The sequence below is a fragment of the Marmota flaviventris genome, chromosome 2, assembly GCF_047511675.1.
Source record: "Marmota flaviventris isolate mMarFla1 chromosome 2, mMarFla1.hap1, whole genome shotgun sequence".
NCBI lineage: Eukaryota > Metazoa > Chordata > Mammalia > Rodentia > Sciuridae > Marmota > Marmota flaviventris.
In genome coordinates this window covers 23,920,996-23,946,806 of record NC_092499.1, presented here as the reverse complement: position 1 = coordinate 23,946,806, position 25,811 = coordinate 23,920,996, and the positions used below count along the sequence as shown (strand labels likewise).

The following is a 25,811-nucleotide window of genomic DNA, read 5'->3' as shown; positions in this document are numbered from 1 at the left end:
TATTAATAGATGTTCACCATTAGCCATTCCATCCCCGTAAAGTTAGTAATTACCCAGGGCAGAACATACAAGAGTGAACACACGTTAGCATTATGCCAGTTGACAGCTTAGAGAACAAGCCCATAAAGAAGCCATCAATGACAATATCATATTAGGATCTATTCCTTCTTAACTGGGAAGGGAAGCATCATGCCACTCCTGGTAGAGAATTTTTTAAGTGATAGTTGGAATAAATTCTTCTGGAATAAATTCGGTGAAGAGACATGAACTGTGACTTTTTAAGATCCTTCCTCTGTTTAGAAAATAACATTACAAAGATGTGCAAAAGAGACCTTGATTATTTCACTTGTAGGTGAATAATCTTGGGCTTAGAGTTAAGCGAGCAACTTTCCTTGAAAAATACTTCTGGTGCCCATGATTTGCCAGGCACTGTGATTTAATGAACTGTTCTGAACTTTCTTTCCTTAGTCCACATGTTTATAAGTGCAATATGCTTTTGCCACTCTCGTAAAGAATCACCGATTTAAAAACATAGTGTGCTAAGTCAACATTTCTGAATCTAATGTCAGTTTCCAGAAAGTCATGGATATGGAGACTGGGTGTTTTTAAAATCTAGCTTCCAGCTCAGCATATATTGCATACAGCTTAAAAGCAGTGCATAAACATATATTAGATTAATGCAAGGCAAGTTTTCATGTAGCAGGGGAACTTCTGGAAAAGCATAGTTCAAATGAGTTTATTAGATGAAAACATTGAACCTTTTGCAAATCCCTGTCACTTAGCTTACAGCAAATGAGAACTGCAATTAAGAAATGTTGGAGTCAAATACTCCCATGCCTTAGGCATGTAATATATTTTATGTGCTCTTTTCCCTGTTTAAAAAAAAAGTGTGAAATAAAAAGTAGTAACTTCAGAAAATACTATGAATTCTTATGTCCCTTGATCTTGGACTCTGTCTCAGTAATCTGAAGAGTGGGTCATTTCCATTCCCAGGAGAGCAAGTAAGTTAAGACTCAAGAAGGCAATAAAGAAATGTTATATGCACATTCATAAATCCACAAATCAAACACACAGTGTGTGTGCACCCACAACACACACTTTTGATAGCCTTTCAGTATTTGTAATAGTATAATTGAAAGTCATCACCTTCTAAGTAGATCCTGGAAACAGCATATTTGAATTCTATCCAAATAATGACTTGAGAGTATCTTTAAAATCTATGTCCCCAATATAAGGATATTGGGTTTGGGTGATCAGAGGAATAGAAGGGGCTCTAGGTCAGCCTAAAATGCTTTAGGCTACAATCCCAAAAGATCCCTATGTGGATCCGGGCCCTTTTATTGTAAGTTCAGAGGCATCTCCTATTACTGCATTCATGGAGAGTGACTGCAGCTTGTGTTTACACTTGTACTAATTCTGTTTTTCTTTTTCTTTTCACTCCCAGGAGGTGAATTAGTTATCCCTCTTCTTGTAGAAGACCCTTTAGCTACCCCTCCTATTGCTACTCGTGTACCTTCCATTACACTCCCCCCTACCTTCCGCCCCCTCCTCACCATTATTGAGACCACCAAAGATTCCCTGTCCATGACCTCTGAGGCGGGGTTACCTTGCTTGTCGGACCAAGGCAGCGATGGTTGTGATGATGATGGCTTGGTGATATCTGGGTATGGCTCAGGGGAAACCTTTGACTCTAACCTGCCCCCTACTGATGATGAAGATTTTTACACCACCTTCTCCTTGGTAACAGATAAGAGTCTTTCCACTTCAATCTTCGAAGGTGGCTACAAAGCACATGCGCCCAAGTGGGAATCCAAGGACTTTAGACCTAACAAAGTCTCCGAAACTAGTAGGACTACTACCACATCTTTGTCCCCTGAGCTGATCCGCTTCACAGCTTCCTCCTCGTCTGGGATGGTGCCCAAATTGCCAGCTGGCAAAATGAATAACCGTGATCTCAAACCCCAGCCTGATATAGTCTTGCTTCCGTTGCCCACTGCCTATGAGCTAGACAGCACCAAACTGAAGAGCCCACTAATTACTTCCCCCATGTTCCGTAATGTGCCCACAGCAAACCCCACGGAGCCGGGAATCAGACGGGTTCCGGGGGCCTCAGAGGTGATCCGGGAGTCGAGCAGTACAACAGGGATGGTCGTCGGCATTGTGGCTGCTGCCGCCCTCTGCATCTTGATCCTCCTGTACGCCATGTACAAGTACAGGAACAGGGACGAGGGGTCCTATCAAGTGGACGAGACGCGGAACTACATCAGCAACTCGGCCCAGAGCAACGGCACGCTCATGAAGGAGAAGCAACCGAGCTCGAAGAGCGGCCACAAGAAACAGAAGAACAAGGACAAAGAGTATTACGTGTAAACACGATGACACCGGTGAGACGTGGATTTCCAACCGATTTCTTTACACATCCACATAGGAATACTTTGACAGTGAGACGTGACAGGTGTCAGAACTGTTCTGAGACGGGGTATTCCATGACCATGGTGGGGAAAACCATTTTTAAAAGGACACACACCGAGAGGGATCTATCGACCGAGTTCCCCCGAGGCTGCGAGGGTCAGCCCCCGGCTGGGAGACGGAAGGTTCTCTCCGCCCTGCTGTATCATAAAGCACACGCCCAGAGCCCTGCGCGCTCCGGGGGGCTCCACCACGGCCGCGGACTCGCAAGCTCCCTTCTCTCCAGGACCTTTTACGAGAGGTACAAGACTTCATGGCTTACTTGTTCCATAACTCCAAGTGAGTCTGTAATGATGTTTGTGAAGCTTGACTGTAACGATGTTTTTTTTTTGTTTTTTTTTTTTTCAGTTTAATTATGTAAAAATCAAAAACATTTAAAAAAAAAAAGAAAAGGGAAAAAAAAAGTTAAAAAAAAAAAAAAAACTCAAAACAAAAAAGAAATCACCCTTATCTGGTTCTGGCCAGTGTGTGTGTAACTTTTCAAGATCTGAGGGGATAAATGGCTTTTGGGTTTCTGTTTATTTTTTGAGAATGACTGGACATAAGAAGAGGAAAAAAAAAAAACTCAGAAAACAAAAAGTACGAGAGACTATTGCCATATGAACTCAAAGCTACCATGGTGTTCACTCTACATATCAGGTGTGGTGTCTCTAGAATATGTTGTTTGTTTCCTATAAGATGCTTTGCTGAGTACATAGCAAAACCCATGTAATGGATGATAACCTTAATTTTGAAGAGCTGGTCCCCCAGGATCTAATTCTAGAACCAGCCACCCAAACCCTGAACAGATGGGTTTAGGGCTGGTTTATCAGAGCTATTGGCTTTACTTAACAATATTGTTCCTGTCCATTAACCCAAATTGTGTTAAAGGGGAAAAAGCCCCACAAACTAAAACAGAACCTTTCCTAGAGAAGGGAAGGGGGGTGGGCTGGACCTGTAATTGATTGACATGCATGCAAATAAAAAAACGACAAGACAATACTGAAGTCTGTTGCATAATCAGAACAGACACTATGGGAGTTCAACTTGTGATGGAGCCACCAAAGGTCACATGAGCCAAACATGTCATGACAGAGTGCAAATAACATAGTTCTTCCCCACCCCCCAACATGGTAATGGTTTCCATAGTGGTTTAATTTTGTAGCCTGACACGGATAACTGTCCTTCCATTTGCTTACTTCTCCCTTCACCCATCTTTTTTAAAAAACAAGTAAATAAATGAATAAAGCTGCTGTGACACACAAAAAAGGAATTTAATAGTATAATATATATATAAATAAATATATATACAGATATATTTATCATGGTATGTTTGATGGGATGACTGACACAGAAATCTGTTAAAGTCTTGAAGTGGAATGAGAATGTTATTTTAAAAGAAAATAACAAAACAACAAAAAAGTAAACCTTAAAATGTGAAGAAAGCGTGAGTTTTAGTTTTGTCACAGTTAACTGTGTCAAAGAGAATTTAAAAAAAAATCTTCTCAGATTTTGTTTACATATTTTACTACATTTTTGCTGGTATAATTCCTTAGCCACCTATGTACATACTGCTTGAAGAACTGTTATTTCCTTTCTATTTGTTTATTTCAGTTCGTTTGGGTTTATATTCCAGTTGTCTTTTTTGTTTTCTTTTTGTAAAGAGGAAACAATGTACAGAAAAATAATAAACCGGTTGTGTGGCCATAGCTATTCAAAAAGCAAGAGACAAAGCAAGATAAACATTCACATGAGACTGGAGTGTGTCCTCTGGAGGGTCAGATATATACAATTTTTTTTGTACAGATGAAAACCAATCAGCTGTTTAGATTTAGAAATCTACTCTTGCTGGTCTTTGTAAGTTGCATGAATATTTGACTTTGAAACAAATATCTGAAAGACATGGGGCAAAAAGCGCAATCTAAACAATGGTAGCCTTTACTAATATGTATGGAAAGAGGTGTTCCTCCTTATCTGATATTTCAATGTGTTAAGAGTTTCTGATTTTTTGTTGTCGTTAAAAAAAGACAGGACTATAAAAAGATATCAAAGCACGATTTTAGATAACTTAAATGGCCCAGCCTACATGAAGTTGATTATATCTCGGTGTCTGTAAAAGATTGCTGTTCTTGGAGTCTTGAGGTCTTGTGAACTGATTTCCTACTTTCTTTCTTTACATTTTTTCTTAAATTTGAGTAAAAACACATTTGTTATATTCCTTTTAGTGTAAGTTTCTATTTGGACAATTTTATGGGAACATGTGCATTCTGTATGTGAGCTTTTATCATACTTTGTTGTTTTATTAGCAAATCCTAAAGGAATTTATTTTATGATGTTGTGATGTTACTGCTTTTTCTTTTTCCTTTTCCCTTTCATTTTATATTTGCATTTTTGTTCAAGGATATGCTTAGCAATAAAATGTTCTTCCCAAAACCCTGTATGATGATGCAATTTTATTGTCTTAATAGTTGGGAAAAGATCTGACCCTGCAATTAAATCTGTCATATCTTATCAGAAACCACATAAGGTAGGGCTACTTTCACATGATATAAAATGTCCTTATTACTTATATAAATGACTAATGATTGCATATTCATTACTAATTACTTATAGAAACTTATCAAAAGTGGCATATTATGTGATAACTTATTCTTAACTGTTAACTCAGTCATTATTGTTTTGATGGCAATAAGACAGTATCCAGGAGGAAAGCTATTTTCTGAAAAGGTAAGATGACAGGAGCATTGTATTCTGAAAAAATGATCGATCGGACACTATATTTAAAACACTGTTTGGTATCTTGCAGTATTTTCTATAAGCCAGAAAACTTTTAACATTATTCTAGGTCTCTGTTCATGTAAGGACTGAACGCTTTAGATGTCTTCTGTCCAAGCTTCCCACCATATCATAACTTTAAAAAACAACATTGAATCCTAGAACAAAACTTAAAGGAGTGCTTGAATTTTAATGGTTTCTTTCCAGACTTTCTGATAATAAAATTCTTCCTACACTTATTAGAGCATGAATTTTTCTCTATTTCTGGGTCCCTAAGTACAAGCTTACTTTCTCAATTAGACAATCACTGTTGTTGCCTCTGTTTTTCACCATGATTCAGGAAAACAGGCTTAACAAAAAGCTGTCCTCTATCCACATGTTCGTTACTACTTTTCAAAGAGAATTTTTAACAAGCATAATTAACCCTTCACACTCAGATTTCTATTCACTCTCTTGGGCATGGAAGAAAAATCAGGCTTAGTGATGTCAAAGTATAGAAAGTTCCTTTTTTTGGCTTTTGTTTCGGATAATTAAAGTATAAGAATAATTTATCAATGCCCATGACATGGCAGGTAATGTATTTTTTTGATCTATGTAGTCTGTTTAATCCTTAAGTTGTCAACAGCATTAATTTTAAAGATGAGGAAACAAGGACACAAAGAGCTTAAGGATAACTTGACTAATGTATTTCTCATCTCATTGTGTGAAAAATCAGGCCTCTCTAACATGGAAGTCAGAAGAACATCGTAGAAAAGTTTTGGACACTGAGGTCCAAAGGAGTTGGCTAGGTGACCCAGCTGGGCTACTAACAAAATATGGGCAAATATCACAGTGTCTCTGAGATCTGGCATTCTTTTGAAAAGAAGAAGGAAGGAAGGGAGAAAGAAGGAAAGAAAGGAAGAAAGGAAGGGGAAAGAAAGAAAAAAGAAGAAGAAAAATAGTTGTAACCCAATGACTTAGACTTGCAAGTTAGTTTTGGGAGAGAGGTGGGACTAGAACAATATAAGTTTCTTTAATTGATGTTGACACAGAGTAGGTACTTAACAATGTAGTTTTATACTTTGAGCTTTGCTCTTCCCTATATAATAGCTTCTCTCTACAATTAGAAATTCCACATTGAGTTCTACCACCAAAACAGGATTTATGTAGTAGTGTAGTTGTCAAGGAATGTAGCCAAGTCAAATCCAAGGTCTCTCAGCTGTGATTGACAAAACCAGGCTTTTTCTAGGCTGTTCTTTGATTGCAAGCCTAAGTACAATTAATAAACATACAGCACTGACATTTGGTAGTGTATCTGTCTGACAGAAGATTTAAAGCAAATGGCTAGAAGCTGGGGGAATTTATGTATGCCAGATTTGAGAAAAATGTTAAACTTTCCAGAGAGATTCCCAGATGATAGACATTACAGTAGATTTCATCAAGACCAAGACTGGGCAGCATTTTCTTAGATACATTGGTCAAAATAAATCAACAGGATTCATTTTTTATTGTCTTTCCATGAGGAAGTATTGAAATTACACCATCCCTTTCCAATGTGTTTAAATTTGGCCCTAAAGTTTTAAATAAAAAGGGTTAGTTTACATTCTGGCTTCAAATCCTGGGCTCATCTTCTGTTGACTGGACACCTTGAGGATGGTATGCAGTGACTCTAGCATCTTCCATGATATTGTAAATATTTTCTACCTCTCAGGGCTATTGTATAATTAAATGAGCTAATACGGATCTAAGTGCTGAGCGCCATGCCTGGTTCAAAGCTGTGAAATGATGATCTTTTTTTAATCTCTTAGGAGAAATAAAAATCAAAATATCTCTAAAAGTCAGGAAAAATAGATATTAGACATCTGCCAATTATTCACCTAAAATCATAATTGCTTTTTTTCCTACAGTTCAAATAACATCTGGGTTGTTTGTTTGTTTGTTTGAGCTCTTCTTGAGTCTTCAACCAGAAATGTGCATATCTCTATAAAATTCTTTACTTCAACCAACTCCTTAGGTGCAGGGCCCAACAGAAAGGTTCAACTGGTAATCTATGCTGTGCCTTAAAGGGAAGTCTTCTATCCCTCCCAAATTATAGAACCACCATTACCTTAGACAACTTTTCAAATTCTATATTAGCTCTCCTCCCATAAACTTCCTAAATTTCATTGTTCAGTATAAAATTCAAGGGTCATTTTTAAGCATTCACTCTTTTGATAGCACAACAAACATTTACTGACTTTTTTTTGTGCCAGCAAATCCACTATTGTCTATCCTTACTTTGTTTCAGCAAAGGCAGAAGATGGCTATTAGATCTTTCATTCATTTTTATCTATTGTGTTGATCCATGCGGGGCCAGACACTCTTCACTTATATTTAAGTTGTAGTTTGATATTTTTTCCCAAAATATCCAAACCCCATATTTTTCCCAGTAGAACTGAAATCTTTATTATACTGTTTGAGATCAGTTTGATAATTAATGTATTTATTGAACACTTACTATGATTAATAAATGACTACTTTGAGTTAAACTGCAAGGTTTAAAGAGATTTATAATCTAGTAAGGGCATACAAATAATCATAATACAGTGTATACAAACAAGCTTTCAAAAGACCCAAACTAATTTCTTTGGAAGTTCAGAATAAATGACTTGAGGGAGAGCTTACTAGAGGGTGGTATAAATTAGGAAAGCTTTGAAAAATTAATAGAGAAAAGGGCCCTAGGCCATTCCAAGGAAAACATTGACATAGCATCAAAATCATAATTTGGATGGATCAAAGATTTTCAAAAGTGCGTTGGTAGAAGATGACTAGGAATTTGTCAATGAAAGGGAAAAGAAGATGTAAAAACATCTGCAGAGGTGTTCAAGGTCAAGGGCTTTTTTGTCATTGAATACAGAAGACATGAGTATGTTTTAAGAGAGTAAGAACTGATCTATCTTCAATGAAGGCGAAAGATGAGCAGGGGAATTGAAGTTCCAAATAGTAAAGAGTTGGTGGGGTGAGGGAGTTGATCTTCTGATACAGAAACAAAGACAGAGAGAATAGGACCAGAAACTGATTTATTGCCATAAAGGTGACAGAATAGAGAAAATTGTATTGAAAGAGCCTCAGTGTTCTAACCAAATTAAGCAAGAGCATGTAGAGGTGGGACCATGATCACCTGGTAGAAGTCAGCTGATATTCTGGCAATTTATTGAATTTATTGATATGGCTTTAATTAATAATTTATTGAATGGCATTATTAAGAAAACTATATTTTTACATTTTCTCTTTTACTATGAAATAGTGAGGGCAGACATTTTTTTCTGATTGCATAAATTTCAAGGAAAACAGACTCAAAGGATTTAAAGGACTTCTCCAAGATCACATAGCAAATCAATCCTTGCCCGGGCTTCCAGCTCTCAGCTTCCTGTGGCAGGTGATCATCCAAGTACTAAGAAGGAGGAGGCCTTCAGGCAACCTTGCTCTTTATATATATATATATATATATATATATATATATATATATATATATATATAAAAACTTTGTTTTTAATTTGATTTTTTATTGTACACATATTCAAACACCTCCACCAAAGTAAAGAGAATAGTAGAACACACTCCCATGTATACATCATTTAGTTTCAGGATTTATTAATATTTTGATGATCTTGTTTTATCCATGTCCACCTCCCAATGAAAGAATATATGATGTTACAAAAAGACAGAAAGGAACATTCAGAGAATAATTATTGCTGGGTCTCTAGACCTTGTCTTTTTCACTGTGTTGCAGGGTAACTATTTCTAACATTCTTTCTGATGGACAATTAATGACATGATTCCAGTTCTTTATTCAATGACAACATAAAAGAGGAGATTAACTACTAAGTAGACTCTTCATCATTTAATGAGATTGCCTGAAAACTAAAAGGATTTTTCAGCTCATTCGTATTTCAATTTAACTGTGCTCAGTCACCTTTTGGAATGAATAAAAATCAGTCTAGAGATTATGTACAGCCACTATCTCTTTTGTAAAATGTGACATTGTGGAATAGATTCGATGTGTTCCTTCAAGGGAGTGGGTGAGCCTATGTGAAAGCTAAGGAATACTTTTACCTCTAGAAAGGTGATGTTGAGTTGACTAGCATATTTCTGTATGATTATACTAATCTATCTGCAATAGCTACAACCACACTGAATTTAAGTGATATTCATTAAGTACATTTTCAAGTCATGATTTTATTACCAATCTATTCTGTTGACAATAGTGATTGTCTTCTCTTTGCCCCCTCACTTACCTCCTGTTTTTGACCTACTATCTTTATCAAGCAAGAATGTCATTCAAGAGACTCAGAGTTCTATATAAACTATTTAATACTACATTATTTATCCTAGTCAAGGTAAGTGTTAGAAAAAATGAATGGATTGAACTAGTGGAAAATTTTGCTACTTGGTTTCATGGAGTCAAATGAAAGTATAAGTCGGTTTTAACAAATTAATAAGTTTTCTATAGTGACTTGGTCCTTAGTCATTTGTCCTGTGTTATTTTATTTATCACTTTATTTTTATATTTGGAAATTTAACAGAGCACATATGTTATCTAGGTTTATAAGAAAGGGAGGCAGGTAGGATGAGGTATACATAAAATAAGAAGTATTATTATAACTGAAAAGGCTAAAACTTCTTTGGAATTATAATGTAGATTTCAATGTTCAAACACCACCCAGGAAAATCTGTTTTATGTTCATGCATGGGTATGAGTAACCAAATTTGCTTTGAAGTCAAAATTGAAATGAGAAGGCTGGGACAGTTACTCCTCATGCCAACAAAAGGGGAGGAGAAAAGATGTGGAAGAGATTCTCCTAAGCTCCCAGGTGCTTGGTCATTGCTCAGAAGACAGGTCCAGAATTGAAGGCTCTAAAATAGCAATGTAGTAATTTGGAGCCTCCCCCCACACACACACTTTTTCCTCTCTCCATTCCAGAGGGAATAAGCTCTGAGCATTTACACACACACACACACACACACACACACACACACACACACAAGACTTCTTCTGTAAAAAAGAAAGAAAAAAAATGGGAGTGTTTGAGTCTATATAATAAATTAAACCATTTTTGGTCCTAGGATTTCTGTATCTTTTTCTATTCTTTTAAATTTAAAATTTGAATATATTATAAATACCACTTCCCTAAAGTATATTTAAAGAACCTAAGTCATGTCTCTGCTTAGATAGAACTTACTTCATCTTCTCCTTTAGCAGGTGACCAGCTGCAATTTGATGACATAGATGTGCACGGGGGCAATTGCTTCTGTAACTAGGTAATGTGGATGTTCTGTAGCAGTAGCTGGCAAGTGTATGTTATTAAGAACAGCAGGTACAGGTAAGTTAATGGGATTTGAAAATTTAAAAAAAAAGAAAGAAAGAAATGTGAATATTCTTTCATTATGGTTAATGCTGAAAACAGTAATTCTTTTGTTTTTCAGTTCAAGAATCTTACAGGTCAACCCCATGTTGACATTTGACCTTGATGTTTTCATCACATAAATCAATTGAAAAGGGACTGTCGTTACCCACACACAAAAGCCTCTTGCATACACACCAGCAACGGAAAGTCTCCAAAACTCAAACCAGCTAAATGATGCTCAGATGAAACAATGGATTCCAAGGGCCCCTGTTATCAAGGCTCCTCTTCCCTGGCCAGTGGGCATCCAAGTGTTGACTTTGGCTGGCAGGCAGGTGCTGGATGACACCCAGGAGGGCATATTTCCCCTTATGCCATCTTAAAGAAGTTTGGATTTTCAATTTATTTTTTAAAAGCAGATACGCAGTAAATATTGGAATGTGAGTTTTATGCTAAATACATTTTGGTTTCAGAGCAGTTATCTCATGCTGCCAGAATGGCCCCAAGGATTAAGATGGTTTATTGGGATCAAATGCCTGGGAGATTTATTACAGTGCAGACTGTTTACTCATTCCCATTAAAGTGCCGATTAGGCTTCTTTCTCTGCTTCTCTTCCCCCTCCTGACTGCTCTCCTTCATAACTCATATTCTATTATTTTATTTTCCTGCCTTCAGATAAATCTACTTAGATCTTTTAAACTTTATTAAAATCGAGTTATTGGAAGTTCTTTATGATCACCAAGAAGTGGTGATAACATACATGTAGTTCTTTGAGGTATTGGGAACATTGAGTCCCTGGCGAATCATCCAGATATACAGAAAAAAAAAACAAAACATTTTCAGGGACCATCTCTAATGACTAGGGAGAAAGAGATACATTGGGAATAACTTATCTTGAAGGATCACAGACACTCTTGAAATTATATTCTATAATCAGAGCCATGTAGAGCAAAGGTAATTTTCTGCCAGGTATATACTTTACTTGAATAAAAAGGGAGATGATCTATTTTATAGCCAAATTCTATGTAAATTCTATGTAAAACATTCAACAAGGAAGATGAGTTTACACACAATATATCAGCTTTCAGGAAAATAGACACGAGACAGAAAATTTAGTCACTTAAACAAGAAAGCCAGAGGCTAGGAAATTATTCCGGGGGGCTTGATAATGTACCCACATTTATAAGAAAACCAATCACGAAGTCCATTAGGCTGGGTAGAGTGATTTTATGAAAATTGTGGTAGGCCAACCAAATGTTTGCTATGCCAGGATAAATTCATCTTGAATCCTTAGTTACTATTACAATGTCTGGAACAGAGAAAATGCCCAGTAAGTTCCTTTAGTGAAGGAATCTAGCTGAATCTAGCTGACCTGCTTCTCACAAGGTATATAAATGCGTCTCTATTATTTCCTTTTTTTTTTTTTTTTTTTTGGTATTATCTTTGAAAAATCTAGACCAGCCATTGTTCAACTTCAGCATGCCTGAGTCACCTAGTGGGCTCTTTCCAGCGCAGATTGCTAGGCCCTGTCACTAGAGTTCCTAACTCAGTAGGTCTAGAGTGATGTTTGAGAATTTGCACTTCTAACCTGTGAAGGCCATTGCCTATGCTGCTGGTTCCACAGACCACATTTTGAGAACCACTGTAACCTCTAAGATCACAAGAAGCAATTATACTCTGTAAGGGAAAAAAACATATCCCAAGTTCACTATTTCTTTCGAAGAGAATGGTTTGCCAATGACTGAAGTGTCTCTCAATTTGAAAATCCTTTGAGGCTCTGATGAATTATTTGGGTACAACTGATAAGGTACAGGAAAAAAAAAGCTGATTTACCAGAGGCAAACAAAATAGGAAATGAAGAATACAGGGCATTGAACAGTTAATGTTTACCAAACTCTGCTAAATGTTTGATAGGCATCACATTTACTCCTCACAAAAATCCTTTGAGATAAATACTTTCTCTCCTACTGTTACAGTTGAGAAAACTCACACAACATAAGTGACTTGCCCAAGGTCACACTTTCCACAAGCTGTAGGATCAGAATTTGAACCTTTCTCAACACTCAAGAGAGTAAAAATATGTAATCAAGTTGCAAACACAAAACCAATGCTAACAGCAATATTAACAGTGCCAATTGTCATTATAGCAGTTAGAGTATTGCTCTTAAAGGGTCCTGTGATATGGGCTTTATTGTTCTCCTTTTAGGGTTGAAAAAACCCAGAGAAGTTAAGCAATATCTAAGATTACACAGTTAGCAGAATACGGACTAAGGATTGTAGATTCTAAAGCCCACATAATCAATATAAAACCACCTTTCTGAGTAAAATCTGTACCTATCTTTTGAATTACTGATTTCAAACATTAAACCAACTTGCTTCTGTGGAAGAGTAGGATTTTGTCTCTCTAAACCTTTCCTTTGTCTTTCAAGCAGTTATATTATACTTTATGATTAGGAATATTATTTGGGTCTACCAAGATTATGACTATATAAAGTCAGAGCTTTTGTTGATTATTTAGGAGTGCTTTTGCTTTTCTCTGTAAATTTTTGTATAATGCATAGCTTTTTCTGGAACTGATAATAACCCCCTCTTTTTCTTCCATTTTCTTGGATTCATTTGGACTTATGACTAAATCTGGTTCCCATGAAAGACTCTGAAAAATGACTTTCAAAATAGGCTCTTCTGTTGTCAAATATGTCTGATAACCTGCTACTTCTCTTTTGCTGACTCTTCAGACACCCCTGCCCGAGTTCTCCACTCTCTTCCTCCAACCTGCACTGTCTGCTTCTTCATCCACCCTGACTACTGTCACCCTTTGTCACCAACTTGGTATTTTTCTTGCCCTTTCTTGCAATGGATTTCCTGTTTTTTAGGTTTTATTATTTTTTTCTTATTTATTTGATTTCCTTGTCCTATAAATCACACTCTCTACTACCTTCCTTCAAAAGGAGGCATAGTATGTAATTTTTGAGATTTTGCAAACCTGAAGCCATCTCCATTCAGAATTTTGACAGTTTTGTTTGAATCAAACACTCTGTATTCCTTTATGGTCTTCCAGTTTCTCACATTGCTCTTGAGAGGACCAGTGCCATTTTGGTTCTATGTCTTCTGTGTGTGACCTGGCTTTGTCAGAATGTCCTCTACTCCTGGTGTCTTAAATGCCATGGTGACATACTTTGGTGGCTACTTCTGGGTCAGCAACTCTGTCAGTCTTGCAGTCTTCTCAGAGAGCAGAATAGAGATTATATTCTTCGCACTTTATCAAAGAAATCCTCCCCACACTTTTTTTTTTACGATGTTCATAAAATGCAGGGAAGGGAGAGAGGAAGACAGAAGGTCAGGAGAGAGCTGCTTGTCTGAATGGTTTACCTGAATTTAACTAGAAGTTGATTCACAGATTCTTTCTGAACACATGCCTGTTTTCTCTTTGAAAGGTTCTGTGCAAGGCACTTCCTTCTTCCAGGGTGCTTGGAAAACTGAAGGCAGATGTGATTCAAAAATGCAAATATAATAAAAAGGAGAATTCCTAATGGTTATACAAAGAAAGTAACTGTGTTTCAAGGAAAGATAAAAGAATTTCAGATAGGAAGATGGGAAATATGCTGAAAATGAGTCAGAAGAGTAGCGGGGGTTGGGAAGGAGGCTAACATTTGAGGATTCCTGCAGACTGGGTGGTTCATACCAGAAGCAGAAACATCCAATCATAGGCAGCAGTATGTGAAAAGTACAAAGATTGGCAAATGAAAAACATATCCAAAAATAACTGCTGCAGGGCCTAACCTTGGACCCTCACAGAGGAATGCTTATCTTGCTTATTATGCAGCAGGGAAGTCCTAACATAGAATGCTATGTTTTGGGATAAAGTGCTGTCACAACACTGGCAAGCACAATTTCCTTGCTCCTTTGACAAGAAATTAAAGGTGCAGGGTCGGGCTACATGGCAGTTTCTGGACTCTTGGTGTCTTGACTACTGTAAAATGACATGTTTATATTACCCCTGGCCTATCATGACTGTTAAATGTAAATTGGCACATACGCACTATAAAAGCTATTTTTGCTGCACAATAGAGCAGATGCTATTCTCTGAAACGTTTCTGAAGAGGTTTCTCTGTGCCCTCAAGCTCTCCACAGTTGATATTGGAGGGATAAGCCCCCCAGCAAATAATAAGCTGCCTGAGTCCTAGTTGACATGGGAAGAAACAGGAGAAAAACAAGAGGAGATTTAGTGTCAAAGTATGGCTAGCTTTGGATGCAAATGCAATTGTTGAGGGTAATTTACTTCATCCAAGTCTTTCTATTTAATAAATCACATTCTCTGAAGATTACTGGTGGAGGCCTGGGCAGGAACCTGAAAGAAGCAAGGTCCCAAAAACAGGTATACCAATATGTGAAGATGTGCCTTATTACACTGTGTTTGAGCCTAGGTTCTCAGATAAGGCATGAGTGAGCTATAAATGGTTTATTGGGAGCAGAGGAAAAGGTACATCCCGATTGTCCTAGATGCCATTCTTTAGTCTTTAAATCCTAGTTATGTCATAAGCAAACTTAGCTCATCCCTTAGACTCCTAGGCCTACGTGCCTCACCAAATAGAAACCAATCCCAATGTTCCTTCCCCATGGAACAGAGGATGGCACCAAGAAGAATCAAGCACAATGTAGAAGTTTATCAGAAGCATGCATAGAACACTCTAGGCAAAGGAAATCACATATGCAGACAGGTAAGAGAGAACATGGCATATTAATTTAGTAATTGCTTGATCCTACAAATTTGTGTTTCATGTTTATTCTGGTTATGGTGCATGCCATACTTGCCATGCTAAGGAAACCAGAGTTCTTTTAATATAATCAGTATGGTATCCCTTCTAGGTTGTTAGCTTCAAAAGGAGAATTAAGATGATCATTGTTGTGCCAGTACTTGATATTTGTCAAATTAATATATGTGAACTCATGATAATGGATGTCTGTGGGTATGATTACAAAATCATAATCAAATTCATGAGAGAATTATTCTGAGATTCTCTCTCTCTCTCTCTCTCTCTCTCTCTCTCTCTCTATATATATATATATATATATATATATATCAGAAGTATAAATATATTTTTTCAAAGGCCACACACACATACTCAAACACACATGCACATACAAACAATTATACATATATCTCCAATAAAAAGAATATAGGGCAAAAAATGAATACACAGGAATTCTGAAATTTATATGCAAAAAGAAAACACTATCACTTAAAAGATAAGTGTCTACCATGTCTCAGGGTAGTTTTATTTATTTGTATTCCACATAAATTGACCAAGATTAACACTTACCTTTAGAGGGTTTTGAAAGTCCCTTCTTCTTAATGACTTAGTTACCTTGTTCCTCCAGCTTTAAAAGATTTGGTTCTACCAGATAATATGAATCTGGCTCTGGACTGGACATTTCTACTTTACCATTCTTTAGTCTATGAATCCCAGTTATATCCTATTCAAATTCACCTCATCCTTGACTCCTGGGCCTGAGTCTGCCTCACCAACTGAGAACCGATTCCCAGTGCTCCTTCCCTCTGGAATATATCCACCACCTCAACCAGCACCATGATCAAGGCAACGTATCTCCTCTCAAGGGGACATTTTGACATCAGAAGAAGTGGTCACTTAGCAACAAACTACATTTTAATGCATTGCACTAAAGCCTCATAGAAGGGAGAGGTTTCGAGGAGGGAGAAGTTTCTTCCAACAAATGTGCACAAAAGCTCATATAAGACAAAATTGTATCCCACTAGAGACTCAAGGCATTATAAGGGATACCACTCTCTATGGAGTAAAAATTGCAGTTCCCCTTAACAAGATCTGACAGGTACATGTGGGATGAATACATTTAATACATTTACACACCTAGCTATCTCTCCACATTCATCCCTCAGACTTGGGTTTGGCAGCAAGGAGGTCATTAAATCCCCACATAAGAAAAGTTCTCATATTATCCTAGAAGTAGAAGTCAGACAGGAAGAACTGAAGACAACTTGTGTGGATGAGGAAGAAGAGAAAAAAAGCAAAGAGAGCATGATCCTTTCAGAAGGATCCTCAAGAAAGATAGTTTTCTTGATGGCACTCACTTGAAAATAACGTTCAGAATATCTCAAGATTCCACAATACGAGAAAATTCTCCTTCAACTGCACAGACATAAAAAGAAGGGATGAGTTAGTGCTGAGCAGCCAGCAAGTTCCTCAAGGAAAAGGACAGGGTTTTATTTATTATTACATTTCCTGCAGTTCTTGACTCAGCGTTTGGTACGTAGTAGGGTGATAAGTAACTACTAGCTGAGAAAATTAATGTATGAAGAATACATAAATAATGAATTGGATAATTCTACTATCCTAGAATATAATCAGGGAAGAAAAATGAAACAGTAATAGAAAAAGATGGAAACCGGAAAGATTGTATCACTTTGCCACATTACATACATGCCAGCCCCTATGAAGATATATAAACTGTCAGTGGTAAATGAATAAATAAATAAATGGAACACTAGATAAAAAACCAAAATATTCAACATATATATAACTTGAATCGTTGAGTTATTTAATGGTCAAAAGACCTGCTGATTGTCAATGTATTTGTTTAGTCTGTACGTGTTTTTTCAGCATGTGACCAGCAAACATCTGTTAAATGTTTTGGGGTGAAAGTAGCAGAACTTAACTCTAAGCCATCTTTAAAGAAAAATGCATAAATGTACCAGAAGGAAAAGAAGCAAGTCATTTGTTTCTACCTCCTAATCCCTTACCCAAAGGAGATCAATTGCAAAATAATACCACCTCTCCACTTGATAGTCAGTGGGGAACCTGAAGCCATCCACTGTATCATCAGTTCAAAGATATGATCCGTAACTGTGGCAATTGCTCCATAGAAGTGAGGACAAACCAGTCATGATTTCTTAACTTGGGTTGAAAACTGTATGCTTCATGTAATTTACTTGTAAATTGATTTCTAAGTGGTGAAAATGTTTGACTATGTGTTACATTGTGTCATTTTCCTTTTTGTGTGTGTAAGAGTGCATAATTCCAGTCCTGTTTTCCATCCTACAGCATGGGTCATTATCACTCACCTGAGTTCTCCTTTCTAAACTCATCCTCCTTAAAAAAAAAAAAGGGCGGGGGATATACATATCTACCTGGGGCACCTTTCCAGTTTTATTTCTTTTTATTTGGTACTTGAAACAAGTACCCAAAGGTAAGGATTCAACCAATTTAAAACAAAAGAGAGACATAATATGCCACATGACTATAGGCCAGTGTTAGAAAAACTTCTATGTAGTCACTTACACTTTATTTACAATAGCAAACAACTCTCCACTCTCGGACCAGAACAAGTAACCGATATCCCCACAAAGAATCAAAATCATTTTCGGAAGAAAAGCATGTTGCTTCTCTGTGCAAATGTTTATTTTGTGTTCCAAAATATCATTAAAGTTTTAGGTAGTTGTATTCATGAGCTCAGGAAATACATTCTCAATTGGAGTTGGGTTTTATTAATAGTAACTGGCCCAAATTTGCTCTGCTGAAGCATGAGTTTGCATTTGCTAATGGCACATACCAATGCGCTTGGAACTTCTCATGCCCACGGCCTGGTTCATTCCAGAGAAAAATGAACAAATTCAGGGGTGAGGGTCCTCATTCATACTTACAATGGGGCTATGCTTCTAGAAAAGGCAGGATAGCTGCTATTATCAAATCAAATGCTTCCTGTCTCACTGAAATATTCAGTTTGAGCTACAGCACTAAAGAGAGAAATACTGCAAAATAACTGTTTTCAGAACCAGCTTAGTTATTCCATCAATATTTTGATAAGGGTAGAATGACTAATTATCAAGAGAGATTCTTCCAAAGAAATGGCCAAAGAATTCCAGGCTGGAACATTTGGTCACTTTTTCTATTTTAGAAGACTGGGGAAAGAGAGAGAATAGTACAACAATGATTATATGGGAGGAGCCTTTTAAAATAAGGATACCTAGCTACATACAGAGAAGGTTCCAATTAACTCTTAGGCATTTCCAAGGGTTGGAAATTACAGACATTTCCAGGGATTGAGAAACTTTTATTTAAAAATAAAGCCTAATTTTAAAAATTATAGTATATAATTTATTTTACTTTACTTTTATAAACAATAGTTTTTATAAATGATGGTTTATAAAATTGTTTGTTTCCTTTTTATTACTTGGAAAAATAATTTCATAAAAATAGGATATTATTTTTCCACATTATTTTTTTACTTTTCCCATTCTCATACCGAACTGAGATTTTCTCTTCCAGGAGTTAAACCCATTGACCACACAGACTCTGTCAAGTGGGGATGACGTAAAATAGAAAAGCTTGAATTTTCTGAGAGCAGAGAATCATGGGATTTGTGTGTATTTCAAGCATTGACTATATCTTGTTCTAGACTTTTGACAAGACAAGATGCTAAGCATAGGATCACATCACTGTCCCTATTACTTCATATTGTTTATACTTCAGGTAATAGTCATAGAATGTCCCAGTAGAAATTCCAGTGTGACCCATTATTTTAGTTTAACTCAGCCAACTTTGAATTAAAAGCTGATGGTTAGCCAGGTACAGTGGTGCACGTCCATAATCCCAGCAGTTTAGGATGCTGAGGCAGGAGGATCTCAAGTTCAAAGGCAGCCTCAGCAAGTTAGTGAGTCCCTAAGCAACTTAATGAGACCCTGTCTCTAAATAAAATACAAAAAGGGGCTGGGGGTGTGAGTCAGTGGTTAAGCACCCCTGGGTTCAATCCCTGCTACCAAAAAAAAAAAAAAAAGAAAAGAAAAGTAATGGTTCCAGATCCCTAAATTTTCCCAAGGGCTAAGGGTCCGTTTTTCTTTTATCTTTGTTTTTTTCAGCTTTACTCCTCTGAAATATCTTCTAAGTGCATGTTTTAATTTGCTGATCTTCTCCTTTTACCTTCTACTTTCTCTCTCCAATCCAGCTTCCTTAAAAAATAAATGTACTGTCAGAAACCAAAGCTTTGCACACTGGGGCCCCACAGCCTTTGAGAGCAGTGACTGATTCTTTCCCTTGTTCCCTATGTTCCACTCCTAATTTAGGGCAATTCATTCTATGATTTTATGACTGAGTGATAGTATCTCATGAATAACAATGAAAGAATGAAAAAATATCCTATTACTGCACACTCCCTTGCAAAGTAGGGACATATAAATGCAAAGATAATTGCCATTTAAAAACAAAGTCTCCTTTTTCTTCTTCTTCTTCTTTTTTTTAAAAATACAATCAGTTGAAAATAAAAACTAGTCAAAACATACATTCCACTTTAGGCATTTAAAAAATTTAGCTTCAGTCTGGTTAATGTAAATGGGCTTTGACCCAAGGATACGATCAATTAGAGAATGTTACTGATGTTTATAGAAAAAGGAACAAGATTTGTACTTAAAGATTGACAATATGCATTAGACACAAGGAGATATCTAATAAAAGGAGATCAGTACATATCCAGTTAGGGACTCAGGGATCAATTGTGCTTTTAATTACTCAGCACAGCAGGAGCCTGATCTCAATAATCCAAACCATGTAGGCAAGTCTTGATTCTATGGCAAAAGTGATCTGGGTAGTTGGAATAATTAAACATCTCAGATAATCCCAAACCCTTATGGCAATAATTCATTAAAATCTCTTTCCTTAGAGAAATGGTTTTCTAAGCACCACAAATCATTACAAAACTGTCTGGCTTATGCCTCCTCTCCTTTGATCATCCTGCTGCAATCTCTGGGGAAGGTCCATGCAGAGCAGTGAAATAGGCAAGTCAGGAAAGAAGGGGAAAGGGTCAGAGGCTCAAGGAGAAGCTACAAGTCTCCCAGCAGACCTCAGGGCTATGCATGAGACCATCAGGGGCAAGCCTGCACTGGAGAATAGCTGAAAGTAGGATTTACATCTGAGTTAAGTAGCAGAGATCAGTTAAGCTGAAAATTTCCTAGTGTGGTAACCATGTAGAACAACTACGACTTAGACATTTTGTTTTCTTCTCCACTTTATCCTGCTGCACTTCTATTGGCCTTCAAAATACCAGCAATGCAGGAAAAGACTCTTGAGGCTGGGGACATAGCTTGATGAGCATTTGCTTAGCATGTCCAGAGTCCCAGTCAATCACACACACACACACACACACACAAACACAAACACAAAAATACAAGAAAAAATACAATTGAAAAATTGCAATGCTCTCCTCTTTATTTTTCGTCATTGGGCATACCTACCACTTTATCAGTCACAGCCTGGGCTAAGGATTTACCTATTACAGACTGCCTTTGTAAACTTCAGATTCACTGAGTTTTTTGATCAAATATTATTTTCAAAACTTTGTTACAAAACCTAGAAAAATGTCTGCCAGGACCAGTCTTCATGCTCTTCATTCAAAAAGATCTAGAAGACTCTTCTTTCTTCTCACTCTCTCTCATAACAATCTCTCAAAATCTGTGCTTATGCATGTACTCAGCAGTGATTTTCATCAGGATGTTGCAAATACATTTCCCATAATGGATAAATAAAATCATTCTTTGAAATACCAAAGGACTGATAAAGTGGTAGGTATGCCACAGTGACTCACAGACAATTGACCCAGAAAGGGGTTTTCCTCTCTCCGTGACATTCGCTTTTGCCCTGGATGCAACTTGGAGGAGAGGCAGGTGTGGATGGCAAACACAAACAGTGAGGGAAGAGGGGGACCCAATTTACTAGGACAATCAGCCAAATCCATCTGGGCAATCAATATGTAACCAGTACAATAATCTCATTGTTGATGCATTATGGAACTCATGAAAAAAAATATTTCCTTTCTTTCTTCTTTCCATGAGTGCTTCATATATCCTATTCCAGATATTTTTACCATGCAAAAGGCTCAGTCTGCCTGCCACAGCTCGGAAGTCCAGTAGTTGAGAAGGGTAGTTATTATGAGAGGGATAAGAAAATTATTATGATGAACTAGCTGACTAGAAGATCCCAGTCACTCTAAAAGAATCATCTTGCCAGGAGACTGAGTTATGTATTGTTTATATAGGAGATGATGATCAGAGTGGTGGGTACCTTCTCACAGGTGGCAGTAAGTGGCCAAATGATGCCCATCTGATTCCAATCACCTAGCTTTGAGTTGCTGTTCAGTTCTGCAAATCTTACAGGGGAAACCTATGTGAGATCTGGTCTCAGCTCATCTTCAGTACCTTGAGAGGTGCTGATAAAAGAGTAGGGAACATACATTCAGGGTTTGATCTGGAGGTAAGAAGTTCTTAGGAAAGTCACACAGTTAAAAAAGTAAAGCAACAACAACAAAAACAAAACAGTCAAATTGGTGCATTCAGCTATTTTATAAGTTGCAACTAATTTAATTTTGGTCTCTGTGGTATTCAGGGAAGATTTCCCCTAAAGGAGTGAGACCTGAAGGATGGATAAGTTAATCAATGAATAGCACAGATGGGGAAAGATGAAGGACAGGAAACTTTTAGAGCAAAATGGATAGAGAAAAAGCCTCAGAGAGCATGACTCCCATGAGGAGCAGAAATAAATTTGGTCAGGCTGGAACATAGAGTGGCAAGGGAGAAAATGGGTGATGATGAGAACATAGATGGAAACAAGAACCAGAGCATAAATATTCTTGTGAGCTAAGTATTTGTGGTACAAAACTCCAGGTCCTCCAGTGAGTAGTATGCAAGTCCATTTTACTTTCAACTACCCCATTGTTTTCTTTGGTGGTGCTGGGGATTAGAACCCAGGGCCTTGTGCGTGAGAGGCAAGCACTCTACCAATTGAGCTACATCCCCAACTCTACCCCATTGTTTTATTTCAAGTGCTATGATAAAGATTGGCTAGCTGTTCACCAAATCTAATTCCTATCCCTCCTAATGTGTGATAAGACAATGTTGTCCAGTCTCCCTTGGGTGTATCTGAGTTCTATCAGCTACAGAAACATACGCTTTTTCTAGGCAGAATGGAGACTTCCACATGTACAGACATCTGGATATTGATATTCCAAGTGACCTTAGAAGATGGAAAAAAGCAACATTCACCCAGTACCACCACCACCACCACACACATGTGTGCACACACATATGCATTATCACACTGAGTGGAGTTATAAGAAATCTATTTCTATTTTTCTAAACCTTCGAGATTCGGTATCACCTATTACCAATGATTCTCAAAATAGAGTTCCAGGGCAGCAGCAGCAATGTCACTTGAAAACTTATAGGAAATGCATTTCTGAGTTCCATCCCAAAGCTAATGAATCAGAAATTCTAGAGGTGAGCCCCAAAGTCTGTAGTTTACTAAGACCTCCGGGTGTGAAGGGTTAAAGTTTGAGAATATTACATTGTTTCACACCATCATTGACAAAAGTAAAGTGCAGGTAATTCAGGGAAGCTGAACCCAATTCGGGGTTTCCTTGGTCAACTCAAGGCTCATACAGTGCCAAGACATATAATTGGGCCCTTAGTTATTTCATTCTGCTGTGGTATCTTTCCAATTTCTTTTCTTTTTTTTTTTCTTGACATGCTGGGGTTTTTCCCCTTCCATGAAAAATGCTATTTGACTTCCTTATGCAAACTTAAAGGACATGTCAGGTGGCTATTTTTTGCATCTTCCTTTTCACATAAGACCTGAATGGTCCCTGCAGGGAGACTAAAATTCCCAAGCTATTCTGAAAACATTTCTTCCTCCTCCCCCACCTCCTAAGGCTGTCCTAAAAGTGTTTTAGGCTGTGAGATCTCCCTTCCAAACCTTGTTGAGTTGTATTTTCCTCTTCCAATCAAACTCAGCTGGTAGAGAGGAAGGAGCACAACCCAGAATTAGGGACAGATAACACAATAGCAAGGCATGTCTGCATTTTCAATGATCTCAGCAAATCTCCCTTCTCATGCCTGCTATGAAACAAGGAAAACTGGACCCCTAAATGTGATGTTTTCATGTATTTTGCTAAATCTGTTCTTTATGGTTTAAAATTTCTGTCTTGCTTTCAGTGAATTCAAAATGCATCCCAAAGAAAACAAAGCAAAAAAAGATAAGCAAAAAATTGGAGGAAGATATCTACAAAATAGAACTATAAAGAAGTATGAAAATATATAGAAATATACACATATATACATATATATAGATATATACACATATATACATAACTCTGATATATATATGGAGAGAGAGAGAGATCTTACTAATAAAAAAAAAAAAGATTCCAGTTGAAAAATTGGAGAAGGGGAATAAGAGTCATATAAAGAAAAGTCAACACATTTAGCTAATAAATGTATTCAGCCAGGTTGGTGCTTGAGAGAAGCAAACGAAGACCTCAAAGACAAGCAAATCAAGACCACCCAAGACACACCTTGATTTCAGTTAATTGGCAAGAACAGTCAAGCAATACCAGGCAGAATCCATAGGATTTCTCATACAGTACTCACTGAAGGATAAATTGATACAACCACTCTTAAAACTATTTAGCATTATTTTAATGGTTGGCTATCTAATAAGGTTGCTATATCCCAGGAATTCTTATTCTCTGCCAAAAGCAACTTTTGCTCATGTGTTCAAATGCCATATTACAAGGGGATAATAAAATCTGGGAGAAAGTTACCTCGGGGAAGAAACAAGAGGATGAGATAGGGGAGCTATAAATGGACATAAGTTCTTGGTAAGGTTCATATTCTTGAGTAGCATGCTGGTTTATGGGTGCTCCGTAGTAAAAATAAAACAAACTTGGGCTGGGGTTGTGGCTCAGCGGTAGAGCGTTCACCTAGCACGTGCGAGGCCCTGGGTTTGATCCTCAGCACCACATAAAAGTAAAATAAAGATATTTTAAAAATAAAATAAAATAAAACAAACTAGAGCTTTGTATGAAACAATGACAGTGCATTTCATGGACCAAGCATCATAATTCATGAAAGTCTGAGCACATGAAACCCATTAAGAAGAAAACAAAAGTAACTTTAGATTTTGTAAATGAAAAACTTTCTAAAACAGATATGATTTATTCTAAATTTATAATTTATTATTATTAAAAATATTTCAAAATTTGACTCTTTTTTTTTTGACAGTTTTACTCCCCTGAGGCATTGGACGGAGTTCATATAATGGAAAAAATGATTAGTGAAAACAAATAAGCATTTGATTGGCATATGAAAATATTATCCCATTATTAATGATAAGTCATTTAGGTTTATACTCTTAAGGGGTTTTCATTTAAGCAGAATTATAGGATTTTCATAAGTTATCTTGAAAATTAATAAATTAATATAGCCCACATTTTGCAGGAGGACTGAGATAAGTCAGTTTGCATGGTCAGCTGCTTTCTGGTCATTTATCTTAAGACAAAACAATTTTTCCCATTTATTACTTTTGAGACAAGAGCATTATGTACCATCTGGCTAACTTCCCCATGGACATACAGAGAAGAGATTTTCACTCTTTTAAAGAAATCAGATACATCCTAAAAAGCATCAGTGAAGGAAAAGCTAATACCTAAACAATTCACCCAAGGAATGAAACTCCCTTATAATGCCATACCTGGTTAAATGCTTTTCTCCAAACCAGAGCATTATTGGTGGGTCACATTGGGTAGCTCTTGACCAACAACAGGACACATTTCTTATACTGTAAATTAGTGCTCTTGAATAAAGATATTTTCATTTGTGTGCTTTTGAAGCCTGATAAAAATTTAATTTTACTTCTTTAACTTGTAAAATAATGAAAATATTATAGAAAGAGAAACTAGAGAAAAAATGAACAAATATTAGCATGTCATAAACCCCTGAAAACCATCATATGATTTTTTGAGTATATAAAATTAAAAGATCATCCTTAGTGATAAAGACCTGACTATATTAATTAAAATCATTAAATATGACTTCAGGAAAGTTGTTCTTTAGTAAATTTACAGGCAGGAAAAAACAATATGAAATACCTAAGTAGATTTTTCTAAAGGGAATGATACTTTAGATAGATTTTAAGTTACTATGCTTTAAATAATGGCCACAGTTTATATTTTATGGAATTTTATTTTAAAATAATTATATTTATAATTTTACAAAGAAGTTCTTTATGTGCAAAATAAAACCACAGCTATAAATAACTAGAGTTAAATTAAAGATCAATTATTTGTATCATTATTTATATTAAGCAAAATAAAGAATATATTTTCAAAGAATTATTTAAATCATGCTATATCATTAAAAATTGCTAT

General features: G+C 36.7%; 1 protein-coding gene and 1 non-coding gene across 9 annotated transcripts in view; one reads left to right on the top strand and one right to left on the bottom strand.

The window, feature by feature from the left end:
* The window catches only part of Nrxn3 (neurexin 3), a 1,482,316-nt gene extending 1,479,946 nt beyond the window's left edge, over window positions 1-2,370 (top strand). For 5 of the 8 annotated variants that reach the window (XM_071606632.1, XM_027931677.1, XM_027931686.3 and 2 more), the window contains one exon: window positions 2,069-2,370. In XM_071606632.1, the coding sequence (XP_071462733.1) occupies window positions 2,069-2,370 (302 nt within the window). Of the gene's footprint in view, window positions 1-1,444 lie in introns of all 8 variants that reach the window. The other 3 variants (XM_071606618.1, XM_071606610.1, XM_027931682.2) reach the window with 2 other exon arrangements.
* Window positions 2,371-22,330: 19,960 nt separating this feature from the next.
* On the bottom strand, window positions 22,331-22,404 carry Trnae-cuc (transfer RNA glutamic acid (anticodon CUC)). Its single transcript has one exon. It is a non-coding gene; the product is annotated as a tRNA-Glu (tRNA).
* Window positions 22,405-25,811: the final 3,407 nt, after the last annotated feature.